Source organism: Lepisosteus oculatus, chromosome 2, assembly GCF_040954835.1.
Source record: "Lepisosteus oculatus isolate fLepOcu1 chromosome 2, fLepOcu1.hap2, whole genome shotgun sequence".
Lineage (NCBI taxonomy): Eukaryota > Metazoa > Chordata > Actinopteri > Semionotiformes > Lepisosteidae > Lepisosteus > Lepisosteus oculatus.
This window is the reverse complement of record NC_090697.1, coordinates 15,112,214-15,134,657: the sequence shown is the minus strand read 5'-3', so window position 1 is coordinate 15,134,657 and position 22,444 is coordinate 15,112,214. Positions and strand designations below refer to the sequence as shown.

The 22,444-nt window shown below is 34.5% G+C and overlaps 1 protein-coding gene across 14 annotated transcripts in view; it reads right to left on the bottom strand.

Annotated features, from left to right (window-relative positions):
- Positions 1-1,551: 1,551 nt before the first annotated feature.
- Positions 1,552-22,444, bottom strand: part of LOC102691457 (myelin transcription factor 1-like protein) — a 163,318-nt gene continuing 142,425 nt past the window's right edge. For 9 of the 14 annotated variants that reach the window (XM_015358181.2, XM_015358151.2, XM_015358140.2 and 6 more), the window contains 11 exons: positions 20,169-20,290; positions 19,721-19,783; positions 19,129-19,197; positions 15,895-15,957; positions 14,775-14,858; positions 13,149-13,370; positions 12,787-12,878; positions 10,973-11,076; positions 8,703-8,846; positions 5,836-5,898; positions 1,552-4,098 (listed from right to left, as the gene is read on the bottom strand). In XM_015358181.2, coding sequence (XP_015213667.1) covers positions 3,958-4,098; positions 5,836-5,898; positions 8,703-8,846; positions 10,973-11,076; positions 12,787-12,878; positions 13,149-13,370; positions 14,775-14,858; positions 15,895-15,957; positions 19,129-19,197; positions 19,721-19,783; positions 20,169-20,290 — 1,167 coding nt within the window. In that variant the 3' untranslated portion in view covers positions 1,552-3,957. The remainder of the gene's footprint in view (positions 4,099-5,835; positions 5,899-8,702; positions 8,847-10,972; positions 11,077-12,786; positions 12,879-13,148; positions 13,371-14,774; positions 14,859-15,894; positions 15,958-19,128; positions 19,198-19,720; positions 19,784-20,168; positions 20,291-22,444) is intronic. The other 5 variants (XM_015358198.2, XM_015358193.2, XM_015358215.2 and 2 more) reach the window with 5 other exon arrangements.

Here is a 22,444-nt window from a genome sequence, read left to right as displayed (position 1 = left end):
CTTTCTTTCATTAATTAATTCATTCATTCATCCTTCCATCCCTCAGTTTAAATCAGGGGCCTCCAAACCCTAGCCTTGGAGAGTGCCTGTCCTGTAGGTTTTTGTAAAACAAAAAAAAAACAAAATATCATTCAGTTCTCAAAAAACAGTTACCTTCATGGAAAAATTACTTGCTTAATTGCTCAATTGCTTAAATAAATGTCCCTCATTTTTAATTGATTAGGTGACTTAGGGTAAACTATAGCAATGACAAAAATGGAACCCCCTGGTTTAGCACTAATGGTTTAGAACAAAGACAAACATAAGAATGGATTTCTGCTTCAACAAAATGGCTGGGTAGCTTGTTTCTTTCTTTTACAACAAGATAAAACCCAATAATGTCATTGTTTCTTATTTTCTGGCATTGAAAACATCAATAATGGGGATATGCTTGCAAGACTATATTTTATGAAGTGAAAAAAGACAAAATGATCATTAATAAAAATATATATATTTCAAGGAATTGTATTTCACTTCTCACCTGACTAAATATTTTTAATGATTATGTTACCCAGATTAAAAGACAGGTCTTACCAGGGTATTTGTGACTGTCACTTCATTTAACTGCCCTTTCCATCCACCCATTTTCAATAACTGCTTAATCGAGGATTTTAAAAGATTAAGATGAAGATTAAGATTAAGGGTTGCTGTGAGCTGGAGCCTAACCTGTCAGGAAATTGATGTAAGGTAGGATAGTCCCTGGATAGGAATCCAGTCCCGTGCAGAGATGGTATCAATCTATATTTATACCATATAGATATTATTATGAGAAAAACTGATCTTATTAAGCACGGGATGTCATACAAAATGTCTACAGCTGGGCACTGAATGTCCAGTCATTCCAACTGCTTCATTTCAGATCCCAAGCACATGGAAAAAGTGAAACTTACCTTTCCTCCCACTTCAGTCCCATGGCGTTAGGCGCTTTAGAATTGGGCTTTAGAGGCCTTCATTCTCTTAGGAGCGTGGCTCCCAAATACAAGGCAAGTGGGCTTGGACTGTGGAAGCCATTTACTGGGATCTTGAATTCCCTCTTTAAAAGAAGATAAAACCACGTATAGAAGTGAGAGTCATGCTGAGTGTTCTATAGGCTGATGTTTGAATGACACAAAAAACGAAAAGCACAAGTACTTTCTTTCTGGGATCATTCTGTGCAACATGTTATTTTGTCACTTTTGAGTAAAGTATTTTAATGAATTGGCTTATGGGACTAAAACATTTAGAAGCTGACAGGTGTGTTTTTTTTTCTTTTAAGAGTCCAAAAGTTCCCATTTTATACTCGGACTTTAAGGGAGCCTTATGTTGTTCTGAAGGTTTAACATTGAACTCCTCAGTCTCGTAGGACAAAGTCACAATCTTGTGTGCAGAATGGTAATATGCGCCTTGACTAGCCAGATTGGTGGAAGAAAATGACAGAGTTGTGCTGTTCCTCACTTCTGTCTGTCGTCACTTATGGTCAATGTGTTGCAGGAAGATTAGTGCACTAAATCAGAGAGCAACTGTGCTACACAATTGTGGCAACACAATTTTTCTTTATTCAGAGTAAGATGTGTCAACATCCAGCATGACAAAAATTGTACAAAGTTCACAATTTAAAAATGAATTATCACAGCAACTTGTGATTTCACACATTTATAGCAAAATTAAAATGTCAACAAATCCATGCCGTGTAGTACAAAAATAAATTAAACTTCAGTTCCACAGAGAGCACAATAGTTTATACAAAATCCTGTCTTAATAAATGATTACTTAAATTAACTTAGAAATGAATAAGTTAGAATAAATAAACTCTGATGAATTCACAATAATTCATATGAAAATTCAGCATTCTAACATGTGACACCTTTGTGTTCCCTATGTAAATAGTCACAGATATCTTTTGATTTGATATTATGTACCAACAGTAGATGAGCAGCAGATTTGTGCTTAAAATCCCTTTCCATTGTACTGATAACAATAATTAATTCAAAAACTGATACTAGCTATTACTCTACTGAAAGCATTACTATATTGGCAAAAAGCTGCAGACACGATGCAGTGGAAAAAGGCATATGCAGTCATGTAGAATGGAGCCCTAAAAGAGGACGGAAAGTACAATATATGAGATAAGGTGAACGACAAGCACCTTGCGTTAGCTCTCAAAAAGGCAATTCTGAACATGGTAGCTACAACTAACAGCACAACAGAAAGTGGGGGCCACACAGAGATGATACTGCAGTACCCCAGAGTAATTACAGAATTGTTTCCCAGCTGTAGAGACTGTTGGGAAAACTGGAGATTCTTATTTTTTTTCATTTTTTTTTAATTTTTGTACAGTGATTAAATATAAAGTGCTGCTGGGATTTTCTTTTCTCGTATTACCAAAATCCAATAACAGATTGTTTTTTTTAATATTTTTTCTTCATCTTCGTCATCGTCATCATCATTATCTCCGTCATCATCCTACCCATTGTTATTATTGTTACGTTATTTTCCTAAATAATTCCCTGTAATTTCCATCAGTGATATTGTGTAATTAGCTACAGCGGCTATTAGCAATTATTTGTTCCAATTCTATGTCACATGGCTATTGACATGTGGAAATTGCACACCTCCGTATGTTAGGATATATCTATAGGACAAGTGCAAATAGTCTACTGGCACATTTGTGGGGACAATGACCCTGTAAGTCCCGCTCTGATAAACTATATATATTTTTTCTTTACAAAACCCATATCCTCATTTTAGGCTCTCAAGTACCGCCTTAGTTTATGTAAAAACATCAAAACATGGAAACGAAGGTGTTCCTGTGCAAAATTGTACATAAATAAAGTAAACTCATATACCATCTTTAATTTTTAAACTGAATGTCCATGTTTCATTTTAAATGTTTTTGTATTAAAAGATTTATATAAAAATTAATATTTTACATATAGTAAAAAGATTCATTTTTCCACTATGTTTATAAATAAGAAATTGCATATACCCAAACTGTTTATGTAGATTGCATCCCATATCTATCAAATACGTGATTTACTCTTCATCATATATTGCTGAAACATTATCTGACTCTAGCTACTAAAGTTTTGACATTACTAATGCTAAAAGAGATGTTTCCTAGATTTCCTATTGCAATTGAACACCACCTTCTGTCTGATTAAATGACAATGGGTAGCTAACAACACAGAATGTTAAGTTGTTTTTTTTAAGTCATAAAATAGTGCTTTCAAGATATTGGGAATTCCACCATCAAGTTTCCGTGTCATGATGTTTACAATAAAACTGTAACATTCATACATCTCTAGTCAGTGTCTTTTCGTACTCATTTCTAACCTCATTTTAAATGCCCCCACCTACCACCACCAACCATTTTAAACAAAACACAAAGATTTTCAAGCATCATTAGAAAATAAAGCAATTTACAACCAAGTCTTGCTATTAAACAATCTGCAGACAAAACATCATTTAAAATTCCATAAAATCCTCCAATGAGGAAAAAGATAATTAAAAAGTGGTTGCTCTTTACATTTTTCTCGTTCTGATCATTTTTATACTGTCCAGTTCAGCTCTTGATTCTAAAATGCTTTGTCACTAAAGCATTAAAAAGAACGTATGTCCTAATTTTGTTCAGCTTACTGTTCAGAAATATACACTCAAAAATGTGCATACATTAGCAGCTATAAACATTACATGGCATATCACACTATGTCAGCTCATATGAAAACGTACAAAATGTGAATGTTTTCAAAAACTATTCTGCCGTTAACTATTTTTAAAGCAAGACAAAAAATTATTATGAAGTTTTGTAAGCATAACACTTTTTTGTAACAGAAATAAATATTTAACACTGTCTGATAAATTACAGCAGCAAAACACGAGGCATCCCTTTTTTCTTTTTTTTCTCGTCTTTGTTGAGTAAGTCCCTCTTCAGCTGGGTGTCTACACTTGGATTCCTTGAACCGCTTGCTTTATGTTTTCCAGGAGGGTCTTGTTCTCAGGACTCTGATATTGATCTTGATTTGTATACATATCTGTCAATGTAGTGACGTACGCATCAAAGTTTTGCTCATTTATTGGGTCCTGTGAAACATATAAACACCTCAGTATTAGTAAAGGTAAACAGATCAATTCTGAGCATAGCAAGGGTGGAATGGGGAAAAAAAATGACTTTTGATATATGTTTTAAGCTAAAGCTTTCGTATTAGTTATTTTACCAAGAAAGAAAAAAAAACATCTTAAAAGCAATTTTAAAATAGAAAATAGACAAAGTGCTTTATTAAATATTACTCCTAAGTGAATTTTCTCTTGTACTCTATTTTTTTCTATTATTTATGTAGTTTAATGTAGATAAAGTGGATCATGATAATCAATAGCAGAAGTTAGAAATACAGTATATTTGGAATTTACTGTAGGGGACTAATTATTCTGAAGAAGATTTAATGACGATGTCATGCAATGAAATCCACAGTGTTAAGAAGGGAATGGTGGAACATACTATAGCATAAACACACACTGGGACATGCTAACAATGAATTAAAAAACTGCAGGGCCCTTTCTAGTTTTGGGATAACCACAATATTGGGCAAAGGTTGCTCTTTCCCAGTAATCACATATTTCCAATTTTTTAATGGCCCTTTCACTGTTGTACTGTAGGTCTCATTATCTTTATTTTTTTCTTTTTAATATACAGTTTATATACAATATAATTTTCTTTAAACAGGAAAAATGTTTGTGTGAACTAAGAGGTCTACATTAGTATCAGATATTATTATTTATTATGTTTTTTTATATTTATTGGTGCTATTCTTTTTTTATTTACATCTTTATCTCCCTCAGTTAACTGTAATATGCAGCTTTTTTGGAAAAAAAACTGAAACATAGAGAATAGAAAAGGTAACAGATCTTAAGTATTCTAAACACAATTTGAATCTGTCAAACCAAAACATTTTAATGCAAATGTTTTGGTAGGATTTGTAACTATCCTATAACAAGACCGCATAATAAAAATCAAAAATGTTTTGAGGTGAATGCACTGTCTTTGTAAAACAAGCTTTTTCCATTCAAACAGATGGCAATAATGCAATATAGAGAAGATTTGTTTGGGGAAAATGGGCATCATATCAGGTGAGGTTGAGGTGTGATGATTGGGAAAAAGAAACCTTCGGAAGGAAAAAAGAAGCCTACAAAATCAACTAATGCCCCTATTCTATAATTCGGTATTGTGTGACTTTAAAAGTCGCACAGAGTTAACAGAAATAATGGAAGACAAAAAGTTGTTAACACTGGCTGAATTGAAGAGAATGTCACTAAAGTTATTTCAAAAGCCAGTTTTTAAAATTAACTAGAGAAAAAAAAACATTTGATGTCAATTTTTAAATAGAATTTTACATAGACCTGACTTTGTACTGATCTGACTTTACTCATAGTACTTTTATATAGTGCTCCTAGCTCAAACTATAAATGTAATAAAATGTAACTAAAAATCTTCATTTTGATCAACCTTAACTATTTTCTGACAGCACCTTCCGTGTATCTTTAGGTTACTTTAATTTACATGATAATGTAAGACTTTTTCTGCCTTGATCGGCATGTTGTCTAACAGTATAAGGCCAAAAAGACTGTTATTTATGGATTAACATTACAGAAGTAAAAAAAAAGGCAATTGTTGCTACATAATAGAATTTGAATATGAGGGAACATTTATAGACAATCTAAAATATATCTGAAGTGTGCAAACAAAGAGAAGAAAGAGGTTTAAAGGAACAAAAATGAAGGCGTTAAAAAAGGATAATCAGACTATGAAAATTATTATCTTACTCTCTGATGCAACTGTAAACAGCTGTTATTTCTAATGGGAGCCTCTTTGTGTTGCGGCGGTTTCTATGGGGAAAGGTGTAAACAAAGTTCTATTAGCCTGCTGTACAAAAGGTGCTTTCTTCACAGCTCTGGGGTATATTTACAAACGTTTAACACTAGGGGGCAGTGTTGAATGCAGAGTATCAAAACAACAAAATTAAACAAACTAATAAATAAATACAGAAACAAATAAACACAGAAAGAAGCAAATGGAGAAAACCCATCTCAATGCTATTGTAATGGTCCTGTAATTTAGTCCAGCTCACAGGACAGCTGACACATTATCCTGAGATTGTTTTTTATGATTTTTTCTCTATATTTAACTATAATTAATCTAAAAATAGAATGACTAGAAATCAATTATTTACTATTTTAATTCCTATAAAATCCTGATTTTAGGTGCTTTAGACAGGGAGCCAGTGTTTGTAAGGGTGATCCCTTCATTTTATGCGAAACAAAACCACAATTTCACAAACAATTAGAGCTAATACAGGAACTGCAGAAAGGGGCTTTTACTTTTTTTTTCAGATTACTTCTGATTTATTTTAATCTGTTTTATTTTAAACTGAGCATTCAATGGGGAACAAGTTGCTGAAATGTTGCTCATTTTCCCCATGTAGGCCCATGAAATCTAAACATCTCTTCCTTAGCAAGTGGAGGTTTTAATTTACACAACTTTACAACACTTACAACCATAAATTCCCAATAAAAGGTCCCACTGCCCCTGTTCATAGGAACATAGTCCTGTGAGTTCTGGTGGTAGAATTTTAATTTGCCTGATAAATGCTTTCAGAGTACTTAATGTTTTTTCAAGCACAATTAAGCTTGAAGAATGTTTTCTTATTAAAGACCTTCAAATAGTTTAAAAGACGGGGTAAATGAGTCCGGTGTCTGGGGTCTGAGTAATAAATTAGCAAAACTACCACATCCGTCATTTATTAAGCAGTTCCTTTTTGGCAACAGGCAGTGTACTGTATACTCTAAACTCACACAGTATACTTCTGCAGCTTTTGTTTACCTCTCATGTTTCTAAAGCTTTGCTTTTCTTTGTTTTTTCAAGGGATATAAAGAAAAAAATTAAAATGGATGCTTATGGAAAAAAGCTGTGTTTTTTCATGCCTTTAAAATAGGTACATATAAAACTTGCAATTACAAAACATAACATAACATTGCATGTGCTATGAAAATCCATTAAAAGCTTTTTTTTCCCTCTAGAGTTAAATACCCAATGTTTGTGACCAGTAATAAAATAACGAATGTTTAATATTTAAGTGTTACAGCGTAATATACACAGAGACTTGACATAAGTAAATAAAGCCCAAGTTTATTCTGGAACAATATATAACAATGGAAAAATCTAAGAGAAAGCTCTTTGCTTTATACAGTATTAATAACAACAGTGGATTTAAAATGATGTCTAGAAGTATGTATTTCTGATTTCTGAGACTATAGCCCATTAATGGCAAAAATTCTGTAATGTATGAAATGTAGGTTTAGTGGAAAGCTCACATGCTTATTGTTTGTCCAGTGACTGGTTGGGCCGTAATGTGATGCTCTAACTCTTTCCTTCTGTGTTGCATTGGCTGTGAGCTCTTGGGCTTCACCTCCCATAGCAATCCATAACAGTTTTTGGCCATTGGCACAGACCTTTTTTTCAAACAGATCGAAGGTAATCCGATCCAAATTCACATCTGAACTTCAGTTTATTCAGTTCAGTTTAAAGTGTTTGCCTCAAACATCATCAATGTGAGCTCTGACGCTGCATATTTGCCACAAGTTTTGAAATTCTCAGCTCTGTGGAGCACAACGTAAGTCACTTTCAACATCAAGTCTGTTACAATGCTTATTTTTGATCAAAAGTGCAGAAAATTCAGCCATACACAGACAGGTGGAAAAGAAAGAGCAGAGCTTTTTCGCCAGTTTTAGGAAAGTATTTAAATCAACACTTACTGTAACTAATGGATAGTGTGTGAAGTGTCTGGTAGTTGAAACATTTAATTAATGGAACAGGTAGCGGGTTTATTCCATGCTGAAAAGAAAAGAAGCCGAAACATAGTGTTTCCTTTCTTTACTTTTCAGCATGGAATAAACTCGCTACCTGTTCCTTTGCAGCCTACACATGCTGACACAGCTCCCTACTTGAACTGCATTTAATTAATGATTTATTATTATTAGTTTACTGTGAATAGATCAGACCTTGTGTATGAGCTTTTGGTAACTAAACTTATGTTTTGAAGAGTGTGGTGGTTAGCAGCAAAATATGAGTCAGTGAATGAAACACCGAATATCAGGAGAAGCCCAAATTGAAGGTGAATCTTACATTTCTATTTATAAAATGCTGTGGAAAACATTGTCTTATAGTGAAAAAATTCATAGTTTGAATTAGCTGTATATACAAAGCTCTTTAGCACCCTCTGGATACTTATATGCTCCCCTAGGGGGACATACTTCACTGATTGGTAACCCCTTGACCATTGTATAAGGCAAAGAGCAGCAGAGCAAACAGGATAACCAAATTTGCTTTGAAACCTGGTCATCGTTTTACTTACAGTATGTCAAATCTCTGTACTCACATACTTTACATATAAACTTAAAATACATCTCATTTACTGTTTACATCTCCCCTGAAGTATTCAATTACAGAGTTTGGTGGGGTTACACTGCTCTCAATGACACAGAATTTAGTTTTTAAGAGAGAAAACGTCACAATTATAATTGTAGTTTTGCATGCAACAGCACAGGGTCTATGCCTCATATAACAAAAAGCCATGTTGTATGTTCTGTTACGTTCCATAACTTGCCCAGTTTCCATTCTTTGTGGCCCTTACCATATGTGGGAGCTGGATATTAGCTAAACTGTTAATCAGTGACTGGCTCAGGTTGGCCAGCTCATGCAGGAGAGATTCATTTTGCTGTTCAATCACCTTGTTTTCTTCCTCTATTGACTTCAGATTAGTCTCCATTGTCGTAATCTAAAGGAGTGTAAACATAAGTATATTATCTCTTTCACCAGAATGTACCAAACAGTATTGGTCCTGCAAGTAAAGGTCACACACCATGTGTATCCATTAATTTCAGAAAAGGAACCACATACAGTAAACACACTTTTTCAGCAACACATATACTGTACTTAATTCTATAAATGCCCGCAATTTCATATTTATCTACCTTTACATACACATATATATATATAAATTATACTGGGAGCCATAGACAACAGTAAATGATGAAATGGCTGTGTGTCAAACATTCTACATAATAAAATAGTTTTTATCATTAAAGATAAGTTTAATAATAGATAAGATATAAGATAAGATAAGATTTAAGTTTTTGTGTTCATTGCAATTTGTACTATATGTCATGAAAAGAAGCTTTCAATGAAAAAAATGAGATCAGTTAATATAAAGCTTAAATTTAAGAGCAAAAGTTTAAAAAAACATAAAACCAGCTCTTGTATGTACAGTATACAAAACAGTGCAATTAACACATTTATTGGTAATTCTTGACTAATATCATCTAATTGGTTTTCTAAAAATTACTCTTTCTAACATTGTCATGTATTTATGTGAAGAGAATCAACATGTGGTGTGTATGATGTACTGCATTTTAGTTATTCTTGAAACTTCAAAACTTAATCTCCTACTTGGTTTTTAAAATTGCTTTTAAACTTGAAGAGAAACAGATAAGATTGACTGGTTTTCAATGAGTCTGAAAAAAGATGGGCAGGGGATCACAATCACTATGTTCACAGTCATTGTGAGGAGAATCTGATAGTGTGTAAAGCTGCAAAGAGTAAGAAATAAATTATATTATTAGCAACAAATGGAGTTACTCAAGTTATTGACATTAGAACATGGAAAATAAGAAATCAAAATGAAATTTCAGTCATGAGTTATGGAGCTTTATAAATGGTTAATTTAGTAACTAGCTTTTGAATACAAAGTAATTCATTTTTTTAAATACCAACAAATATTTCCAGTGTTTATGTTTAGCTAAGTCTATTTTAACTTCTTTAAAATAAAAAAATACAAATTCTTTACATACTGTACATGTATATTTAAGTGATAATTCCAACTCATTTGAACTTTGCTTTTCTATTACACGTCCCACACTTGATGTTTTGATCCTCTGATTTGTCCAGAATGTGCATTTTTATCTTAAAACATGAACCGTGTGTTTGATTACTTCTTGTCCACGACAAAGAAGCTTGTGGAGACTGTTGCGTGCTTTTGAATATTTTGTTATGTTTCAGTTCTTGTTTCTGTGCCTTCTCTTCAGTTTTTACTTTAAGATATTCAGTGCATTTTTATGCAGACTTTTGTAGAAGAGCCCTTTCAAACTAGCTTAGAAATCTGTTCCTATTTTGAACATCTTTGAGCTGCATGATGCTTGGAGGGACAGGGTGTTCTAGTTTTACTGCGAGCATTTGCACGTTCTTTCTTTAGCTAGGCCTCAAGGGGATTCTGTATTATAATTAGGGCTGCCCCAGTTTATTGGACCAACTTTCTGAGGAGTAGAGGATGCTGGGATATTTTGTTTTTTTCTGAAATATTATCTACCTTGCTCTCATTATCTATATCAAAATACTGTATCAAATGCTGTTCCATGTAATGTAGATATATTTATATTTATGTCACTTACAGATACTGTACTGTGTGTTCCAAACTGTTTATTGCAAAAAAGTGTGCAATAAAAGCCTTCATATACAGTATATGCAAGGAAAAATCTGCTCTTATTTGTGTAGCAAATTCTAGACAACACACAGCATGACAATGGAAAAAGCAGTCAAGTTTGAATCATAAATACGCAATAATCACAATGTTTTTCCTCTTACTTTTACAGGAAAGTCAAAGTTATGCAAATATAACATTAAGTTTGTGATTCATGATACAGTATATATATAAATATTACATGTAAAATTTCTTGATTATTCATTATGGTATTCTGGAATAAGAAAAAAAATTAAAGCCTAAAATGTAAATATTATAAGCTATAAGTTACAAATGTAAGCCCCCTTGTCTACATGTTAATTAATTTCCTATTACACCAGATGATTTATTTATTATGAAAATAATCAAATTGGATATGAATGCGTTACCTGGGTTCTGAGTTTAATCATATCTGCTTCAACTTGCGAATTTGACTCATTTAGATCTTTGATTTCTTCATCCAGCTGTTTGATTTCTTCATCATTTTCTATCCCTAAAAACAGAAATGCACTCTTGAAGAAATGTTTAAAATAACAACAGCCTGTTACTACTAGAAAGCAAACATCTCTTAAAATTTCCCATGCATGAGTATATCAAATTTTTAAAAGGAAAACAAGAAAAAAGGCCAAATTGCACTATTAATTTTTCAGGTTTAAGTTATTTACATTAAATATTTATCAAAGCTTTATTTTTCAATTTTTTTTAACTTGTGTTTGGCGAGGAGAATATCTGAAAATAGTCTGATATCTGGACCAGATTACTTTCCATTTCATACACAAATCAAGTTGTATAGATTTGGATAGCCTAACAAAAACTGAATCTTTTCCCTAGAATTAAAGTGTCACAATGACCAGAATATTATGGCACACCACCAAGGCTTTCATTATGAACTCTCTGGTAATAGGAAAACCCTCTCAGCCACTGAAAGCAGACTTACACCCATTTTCATTGCAATGTCATATCCTCCAATGTACAGTACTGTACATAAAGTGTCTACAGTATATCTACAGTAGCACAAAGTATGCCTGAGCACCATTTAAAACCAGAAAAACACTGTTAAAACTCAATGGAAATCATGTGAATTGACTAACCAGAAAACATTTCATGGGTCACATTGCATATTCGTTTAACATTTTTAATATATTTGTTGTTCACTTTGTCTTATTCTTGTTTCTTAAAAAGGAATTAAGTTATCAGGCACAGTTATTAAACAAATGCATATCAGTGGTATTAGTATCAATAGTATCTGAAGCGTTTTTTATTTAACAATGTTGGTGCATATAATACCAGTGTTTATTACACAGATTGTTTTTTTTTTTCATTTCGAGCATTCATGGAACTGTGCCGTATGGGTATTTCTGCTGAGAAAGACTCCCTGCTCTTAGCCAGCAGTCCACTGTCTTTCAGTACTGTGCTTTGCTCCTTATTATGGGATCCTGGTTGTAGCCTTAGAGTCTGTGATGTGAAGATCCACACATGATATTAAAAAATCTGTGAAACATAATAGTCTAAACTAATAAAGAAAGGATAAAACATAAAATGGTTTAAAATTTAAAAGACATATGGATTGTGAATTGTAAAGATAGAGCATTTTTATAGTCTGTTGAAACTTATGAAACAAGTCTTTGCAATGCCAATTCCAATGGTACTGGAGGGCTGATCTGCTTGCAGGCTAATACGTAGGTGTCTTTAAAGCAACAGCAACAGAGCAATGGGGAAATGCTGTTAAAGTGCTGTTAAGTGTTAAGTTATTGATTAGTTGACTTTAATTTTAGTCATTGAAAACTAAAATTAAAATTTCCCTATACACCAGAATTGGTATCAAATTTTATACTGATTTTTAAAAATAGAATAAACATTCATGCTGACTAGAGTATGCCATTATTTGTATGATGAAAAGATAATGTGTTCAGAAAAATAAAATAAAATTTATATTTAGCAGAGAAACCTAATCAGCCCCCCATGTCTACCTAAACATAATGCTGAGAATACAGTGGTGTATAGAATAAAAGTAGCACTTCAGGTTCGATGGAACAGCACAAATCCTAATTATTATTCAGTGTTGTTGCTTTTAAGTCACTGATTGCAAAGCAATCATCACCTTTGTGCTGCTGTAGAAACCCCACAAGGCAATCCATTAAAAATGCAGAATTTTTTTTTTCATTAAGATGTAACAGGTTTAGCTAGAAAACGGAATGATTACCATTGCTAGCTCTTTGCTTTATTGTTAACATTTCGACTCCAGACAGCCTGGCTTTCTTCATCGCTGATGTAGCTCTGGGACATCCTGACAGACTGGTGCATGAAATAAATATGAAGATGGTTCAGCAGTGTTACAATTTGTATACATGTCCGCACAGAAACAGGCACATGCACATACTGTTGATCTCAGTTGAGGAATATCTAACCTTCTCTTAAGCATCACAATACCCATCTGTAGCAAATGTGTATTTGATACAACATTTGTGGTGCATTGCAAAATTCATTTATTTTTAAATGACATGAAAATAGCTTTTATTCAGCCAGTTCAGTAGTAGTTTTTAATATCTAAAAGATTTCACTCACCTTCGATGTGTTAGGAAGCTCCCACTGACATGGCCCGACCCATCACAGCCTGGTGTTGGGCAGGACATGCCATCTGTCTTTCCTGACTTCCACGTGAACTGGGACCCATTCATGTAGCCGTCCTTTTGTCGCTTGGCAGCTAGGGGGCAGCCTGAAGCACTGCGATGAGACGCGTACTTGCCAGTCACATGACCCTGCCCATCACATCCAGGAACTGGACACCTGTGGACCATTCAGAACATGATCGGCTCATAAGGTCAAAAGGGATGTTGTAAAGGGCTTATAATAATGATACTAATAGTAATAATGATACTTTACTATGAAAATGCTCATATCATAATAATGATACTTAACTATGAAAATGCTGATATCATAATAATGATACTTTACTATGAAAAGAATGTGTGGGGGAATTAGGTAAAGCCCAGATTTCTTTAGGTTTGCAAACGTGTTTCACTCATCTTTTTTTTAATGTAGAAGGCTGTTTAATACACTCCAAAATATCCATCATCCATTCTAACAGTTTCATCCAATTCAGGGCCAAGGGGAAGCCAGTGGTTATTTCAGCAAGCAATGGGTGCAAGGCAGACTACACCCTGGACAGGATGCCAGTCCATGGCAGGGCAGGGCACACACAGACACTGACACATACACTTACACCAGAGCCAATTTCCCAGAAGCCAATTTACCTACTATTACATTCTTGGGCTGTGGGAGGAGATTAGAGGACACCCAATGTGAACCCATACAAATGTCTGTATTCCACACAGACAGCAGCCCAGGTTTGGATCTGAACCCAGGACCCCGGTGCTGCAAGGCAAGCCACTGTACCAGCTTGCTGCCTATCACGCTAAAAAATATATGTATTTATTCTTTGTTGTAATTCTAAGTAATAGACTAGTTATTATTTTCCTCCCCTCTGATATCATGAATATAACTTGATACATCTTTGGAGCAAAAAATCATAGGTGTCGATAGATATGCCTGTTTCAAAGTTATGTTTTTTAATTGAAATTTTAAAATCAACTTTATACTGATACAGTTTTCAGGACAAATGGACCTGTAGACAAAACTAAGAAAGGAAATGTTCTTTTATTTAGAAAAAGCCCAGTATTATTTTAGTTATGTTACTTCCCAAAGCCTGGATTTCCCTACATACAGTAAGTGGAATGCTCAGAGAATTTCTTCCATTTTAACATTCTGTCATGTTTGCTTAGGTTTAGTGGTCAACTGTGAATGTTTTATGTTCTGACAGAGAAAAAACTTTTGGAGTACTATGTGTGTGATCAGACTTACCCTAGCATATTTCAAGAAACATCTGGCTCAGGTGAGCTATTAATTACCAAATGGACTAGATGGGTATGATGCCCTCTGTTTTGTTTGTAACCTGTCTTTTGTTCTTCAAATTTGCATACTGTAATAACAGTTAAATATGTGAATTTCTAGAAAAATCTAACTAGACAAAACTAGAGGTCTGGTACAAAAGGTACTACCTATTCCAAAATAATTCTTATTAGTTTTGTTCTTTTATAGTACACACAACACCAAGAAAGGAAGAATATCTATGAAACACATCTCAAACAATGGTGATCAACCACTTGTGTATTCATACATGAGGTCAGATACCTTATCGGCTCCTGGTCCTCTTTGTCCTCTTTGCTATGTGCTATTTTTATACCACTCTTCTTTGCTCTGGGGCAACCTGATAAGCTTAAAGAATGAACATGGAACAAATTAATTAAATCATTAGCAAGACGGCATGTGGATGGGCATCAGTTCCCTCTTTTTTTGCTAATGACACTCAGAGGACTGTTGGCTCTGCCCTGAATTTTAAAACTCAGAAACATTTGTGAACGTAAGTGTGAAACACACAATAGGAGACACTCAAGAAGTATGCACACATTTGCACAAGGATTCCAGGAGTGCCACTCAAAATAAGAAAAGGGGCTGCTGGGTGGTTTGACCAGTAAACAGTAAAGTAAAGAGCTCTGCCAGGACCACAGGTTGAGCTCTGCAATCTGGGCATGTCAGTTTCAGCTTGACTACAGTACATCATCATCTACAGTAGCTCAAGCAGGCAGCTGTGTCAGCATGCCTAGGCTGCAAAGGAACAAGTAAAAGGTTTATTCCATGCTGAAAAGAGAAGAAAGGAAACACAATGTTTCGGCTGTGGAGCATCACACCTGAAGAAGGTCTGGGACCAGGACTGCTTGAGAAGCATTGAATAATTGTATGAGTGTCTCTAGAGGTGGGTGGACTTAAGTTCACCACAATATCCTTTGGTTTCACACATACACAGTGAGCTCTGTGACTTGCTGGGCACCTTTGAGCTTTCAGTGTGGTCAGTGAGAGCTACAGTACATCACAGCTCCACTGTGAGACCTGTACTGGGAAAATATCTTGACTCCAGCTCTTGTACAAAGATTATAACGATAAACCCAAATAACAACTACACTTTAGGTGAGTGTAAAAGGACACCATTAATGATTTCAAGCATTTAATCAATAATACATTATTTCTATTAAATGTATTTATGAAACAATTTTGTAATCTTTCTTGGAATGTTTATACTGACCCCTGTTTAACCTATTATATTATAGAGATAAAAGCTGTAATGAAAAAGACAGATCATCACAATATGCTTTACATTGAAACATTCATAGCTTACTGAGGGCTTTCACAGCTACAGTATGTTTCTTCATTGGACTACTGAGATGGCATTTTAGTGATTGAACATATTATTTACCTTCTGTGTGAAGCGTAGTTTCCAGTGATGTGCCCTGAGCCGTCACATCCAGGTGTTGGGCATCTGAGGTTGAAAACATGAACAAGCTCTGTTAGTGCATGGAGGGATAAGATTGAACTTTATAAACTCAAAACAACAGGTTATATTACTTTAACTACAGTACACCTCTTCACAGACACGAAATTCAAGTTTAAGAAATGTTTCTGGTTTCTGGTTATGGGTATGTATATTTCTTGCTTGATTCTTTTCAATCATTTTAACAGCAGAATTAGGAAATTAACAATTAACAATTTTGTTTGGCTTTTAGTTCCTGCGTTTATTTTATGATGTAAATATTGGTTAGTAGTGAGACGTAGACCTCTAAGGAAAATTGCTGCAAGGCTGGTGCTATATACCAGTAAGTGGTACTAGTCCCCTGAATCAAACTTTCCAGACCAATGACCTATTATAGTGAAGGGGCACTCTGTAGATTTACTGATCTGCAGATGAAAGGATAAATTCATGTCCTAATTAGCTGGTCGTTAAGATCCCATGGCACTGTTTGAAGGAGTAGTGGTGTCAACACACAAGTGATGGCCACTCTGGACTATTGGATTTTTATTACATCATAAAATGAAAATAGAAGATTTCCTTTGATGGCCTGCCACAAATTTCTCCATAATTCACTGTTGAAGATGGTGAAGAAGTTTCTCATTTCACTCCACGATCTACCTCTGCAGTGGGTCTGCTGGCACATACAGAAATAACTAAAAAAGCACCATAGAAGCACTATATAACATGATTAATCAATTAATATTTCTCCCATGAGAACAAAAAAACATCTGTTATACTTAAATAGTTCCATGTTTTTTTTTGGTTATTTTTTATATTGTTATAAATATGTTATATTATAAAAGAATCAATTAAAAAATCTTCCATTCCTTTCTCACTTTAACATTCTCACAATAATATCTTGCCACAAAGCAACATCGCCTTACTGACTGGAGGAATTGTGTTTTGTCATTTGTTTTGTTATGTCATTTGTTTTGTGAAGCCAAAGTTGAATAATTAACAAAGACCAAAGTTGCCAATAACATACAATCTCATAAAACCTGCACATTTTGTGTAATTGGTAATGCTAAGTTCTCCAAAATAATGAATGCACATTAGCACTAGTTAAGAATTACAAAACATATATTGAAGATGTGTTACTACCATCTACAGTATATGCTTTTATAAAAGGGTATGTTTAACCATAATTAAATTGTAGGTAAAAAAGAGATTTACAAACCAGTTTATTCATCTAACAATTACTGATGGTGTAATGTCACAAACATTCAATTTTTCTATAAAATGGAAAGCTTCCAGAATCATTCTTGACCCTAGTTTAAGTTTTGAACCCCTGTCTAGAACATCACCAGGATGTCCTTCTCCCACCTTACGAATATTACCTGACTACTTCCTGTTCTGTCAGTGCCTGATGTGGAGAAACTGGTTCATGCCTTTGTCTCCTCCAAAATGAATAATTGTAATACCCTCCTTGCTGGGGTTTCCAAGAATACTCTGAAACTATTGCAGTATATATACAACACTGCAGCCAGTGCCTTCATTAGGTCATATTACAGTACTCCTGTTCTGGAAACTCTTCATTGGGCCCAGATGAGTTTTCCTTTGATGTTCAAAGCCTTTAATGGCTTGTTACCCCTCCATTTATTATTTATTTATAATATTAGGTTATTGTCTCATTATACTGTATTTCCCGATGTAACCCACTAACTGGGCCACTGATGCAGAATTCTTATGCGTTCCTCAAACTAGGATATGACAAATGTGAAGAGTGATATGTCTTTCTGTTCCCATGCTCCCATAGAATGCTATTAATACAAACATTAGGAAATCTGGCACCCCGAAGGTCTCTCAAAAACCCAGCATCATGTTTTAAATGTCCATTTCTTATCTGCTGTTCATCTTTATCTGTGTTTTGTATTTACAGTACTTTTCCCAGACTTGCCATGAAAGATAGGAATATTTTTATTAGTGTTCTAAACAGATTATAACTACTGTTATAAATAAAAAAGAATCTCATCAAATAGATATTTTTCATTTAGAGATGTGATATACAGTAACAATATAGGACTAGGACCTAGGCTAAAGATGCCTTTTATGAAATGACCAAATCTTTTTGTGAATGTGTTTAAAGGAGGATGATACATTGTATATATATGTAACAAACTGTAATACAGTTTTTTTATAACAACAAAAATGACCCATGTTTGATGGGTAGTTTCAAACATATAGGAATGCCTTGTGTCCTTCAATGCTTTTTGTGTAATTTTCTTCATTCAGTTGAGAAAATATACTGTGATTCTTTGTACAATTTGATTGAAAATAATAGGGAAAAAGGGCTCCAGGTTCAACAGCCATCTGTCTATAAAAAGAGAAGTACTAAAGACTAAAACTGGGTACAACAGCTGTAGGCTCTCCTTTATATTTTTAGAGACACTTAAAGCAATAATTCATCATTCATCCTTTTTTGCAAATGCCCGAGTACTACTGTACATTCCAAAACACAGGGTTGCATAGGGTTAATTCATCAAACTTAGTTCTTTACTGACATCGTACATGATATTCATTTCAGTTGCCTGTCAACTAAAAGAAAATAAAGATTTGAAATCCCTATATGCTTAAGGTTTCCACTATACTGGTGCATATTTCTGAAGACATTGACTTAGGCTAAATCTAAATCTAAATTAAAACCATCCAGAAAAGTTCAAGTGCCTTGAAAGTGTGAAGGAGGAGAAAGATCCAAGTAGGTTTTCTCAGATTTTCTTTAAATAGAATAGAAAGCAGCTGTTATAGGAAGGAAGAAAAAAAAACACGGTTTTCAACAGCAGTGCTCTGAAGGTTTCACACACAGAAGTATTTCTGTCCTGCTCACAAACAACATGCGCACACATTGATATTCACAATTTATACAATTTCTATGAGTTCTAATCTCAGTGATGGGTACACCTGAAACAGAATGAACATATGTAGTAGGTTTTGTCAGTCCTCCTGACTCCATCACCAAAAATATTGCCTTCTTCAATACATACTTGCAAAATCATACCATTTCTTCTGAGAACGGAAGGCATAGTATGAAGTTTTATAAAGCACTGATGATATCAAACCTTCAGAAGTGCATATGTTTCCCACATCCCCCTTTTTTCGGGATAGTAAAAAAGTAAAGACAAATGACTGGTTTTTGCTGCTTACTTGAGTTCTTGAGAGTTGGTAGCCATCATACTTCGAATACTTTTGTCAGCTAAAGGACAGCCAGACAGACTGGAAAATATACATATATGGGACATTAATTAAAACTAAATGCAAAAGGCCGCGATACCAACCAATGAAACAAGACGAGATACACAAAGAAAGGACTGTAAATGCAGGAAAGCCATGGTGCAAGTGCAGGATATTGGGTCAATTAAAAGAACAGTTAACCCTCTGAATAATTCGATTACATTCAATTCAAATGGCACTCACATTTAAAAGTCCTTGAGATATGCAGTACTGGTTCTTTTTTTAATATAATGAATGGAATGCAAATTACTAATACAAGGGTTACCCATATATAACTATTAATTTATGATTGGGACATAAAATATCCATTGCATAATAAAGTTTGGCTTTACCATGTTTACTTTCACAACTTGTTGTTTTTACATGATCCCCAATAATAAAAAAACCACTAGTACTCAAAGGGTTAACATTGAGGAGTGTCACTATCATTTGACAGCATTGTTGAGGTAAGCTGAAAACAATAAATTGAAAAGACAGAATCCACCATGAAAAAATGAAGTCACACCTTCTATGTGAGGCGTAATTACCAGTCACATGACCACTTCCATCACACCCTGGTGTTGGACATCTGTCACCAAAAAAATAAAAACAAAACAAAACAAAAAAAAGAAAACAAAAAACAGCCAAAAGAGTAAATATGTTTAAAAACGTTGTTTCATTGTTTCCAGTTTAGCTTCACTGTCTGCAAGGGGCTTTTTGAAACATCCTAAGGAGAAGCTGCAACATGAATAGGATAAAATGAGAATGATGTTTTATTACAATAAAGCATCAAAGTAAGACAAAGCAAGTAAACATTAGCTAACAACTTCAGGTAAAATGAAAAGTCGCCAGAACAATACGTTGCATATGTAGCATGCTAGTAGTGCAAAGGAGAAATTGCTTGTTCCTCTTAAGCAAAACAACAGAAAAAAACGTGTGTAAGAAAGATAACCAGCACCTCCCCAAATGCTTACGTTATCAGGTCCTTTTTGCTTTCCTTGCACTGGGGGTATTTTGGCTTTGGGCTAGGGATGGTGACCTCTCCGGGATACTGCCGGTCTTCGAGGATATCTTGGAAAGGATCTAAATCTTCAGGCTGCAGGTAGATTTAAAAGGCATTTGAATCAGTACATTTAGCATCCCATTCATTTGGATCCTCAGTACGACACTTCTTCTTCATTGTACCCCTGATAGCTGCTAACTCGCCCACCCCCTCCGCCGGTTTTGAGAGCTAAAAATGCAAGTGGAGCATTGATTGATTGTTCTAAAACACTTAACATGAGCACTCAAGACCTAGCAGGGATAACCTTGTAAATTTACTGCTTCACTTCTGAGATAGTAAAAATAGGCAGAGTCCACGTTGAGCTACAGCAGCTCAACCCTGTTTCTGGAGCAATAAGAGGACTTGAGAGCAAGACTCCCTCATTGGACTGAATACCCGTACATTACAGGGATCACCCCCACATCAATGCCCCAGCATATAAATAGTCCCAACTTATACAACTGGATGGAATGGAACAACTGGGGTAAAATGCCTCACTCGGGAGTGGGAGTACAATGTCTATAGCTGGAGACCTGGATCCAAAACCCATAGTTTATGAGTCCAAAGCCTTACTTATTACAATACACCACCCCCATTATTTGACAGTACTTGTACATAATACATGATACTCATACAGCTCTGGATGAAGTCTTGGATGAATGCAGAAATATCCATTTCCTTGTGAGTCAATTCTATCTGAATATGGTACTTGGTTGCAGCTCCATTCTATGATTGGTACATACAGATGCACTGTATAACAATATCTAACAAGTCTGTTTTCACATCTTTGCTTCACGATTCCCAAGTAAATAACTAGTGCTCCAAAAGTTAACACCAGGAACTGTCTTCAGTGTCATTATTCTTGAAATTTATATATTGAAAATAATCCATCCTAAATAATTTGGGATAAATCATGAATCTTTTGAAAAATAAAAAAAGTATATATCAGTGTATTATTGTCCTCTGTGAGTTTTCTTGATTAGGGGTAAATGTTCATTATATACTGAATAACCAAAAATGTGAGATGACTTGGCTTTGTATGTGTGGAACAATGTATAGGTGCATGTATTGCTGTTTTTCACAATTAATAACAGGAATAGGGACAATAATTTCTAGTGCAAGTGAAAACTGCCTCCAATAAGCTAATAACTATGAGTTTCCATTAATGAAAAGCATATTATTATTCAATGCTTTTTAGCCTGACTTATCAGCATCAGTAACCATGCAAGTCAATCTTTACATTGCTTTAGAAGGCTTTCAATTTAAACACAATAGGTTAGTATGCACACACATTTCATGCAAATAGCTAAACCCTCCATTGACTGTCAAACTGTGCATATAAATTATTGTTTTTTTTCTAAGTTCCTGAGTGTGTAAGGTATAATCTTGTAGTTGCACCATTTCTGAGACAAGGGATTTGATTCAATTGCATAAGCGGAGACACATCAAGTCTGTGTGTGTGGTGGGAAGGATTACTTTCAAGATTAATACAAAGGCTGAAACATCAACCACCTGAAGATATAAAAGCTTTTGATAAACTGGTATTCTGTTAAACTTACAGTTTATTCCTATTTGAGAGATTTTGTTTTCACAATAACTTCTTTTATATAGCAGGTATTTGTTTGATATTTGTTTATTTCTAGTCTGCATTTATCAGCATTTCCAATAGTTTTGACATCTACTTTTTGGCTGAAAAACTAGGGGTACAGAGTATTTGGGGTAATTAGAGCTTTTTTTTCTTGGAAGAACTACAAGAATTCTGAGCACCAGTTTTAGACCATCTCAAATCCTTACAGAGAACAATTAAAAACATTTGGAATTTTTCATTTTTATTTTGGAGTGTGCTGTTTTCATATCCTGGACAAATAGTCTCACCCCGAAGATGTACTGTATCTGTGCACCAAATGTCAGATAAGAAAATGTGAAATAAAGAGTTTTAGACTTGGTGGTACTGGGAATCATATACAGTAAGAATCCAGAAAGCACTGATGCCTACTGCTATTAAAACAATGGCATCAACTACTGTTTTCAAGTAACATATGACCTGCCCTCAGATTTGCTTGAGGGTCCTTGCTTGTATCATGCAGGAACTGTGACAGGCCTTAAATAATTATTTTTGAAGAAAAAAGATTGGAGATACAGTTTAGTATCTTGTTCAAAGTGAAGCACAAATCACATGCAACTTTCCCACTGAATGAAATGTCCACT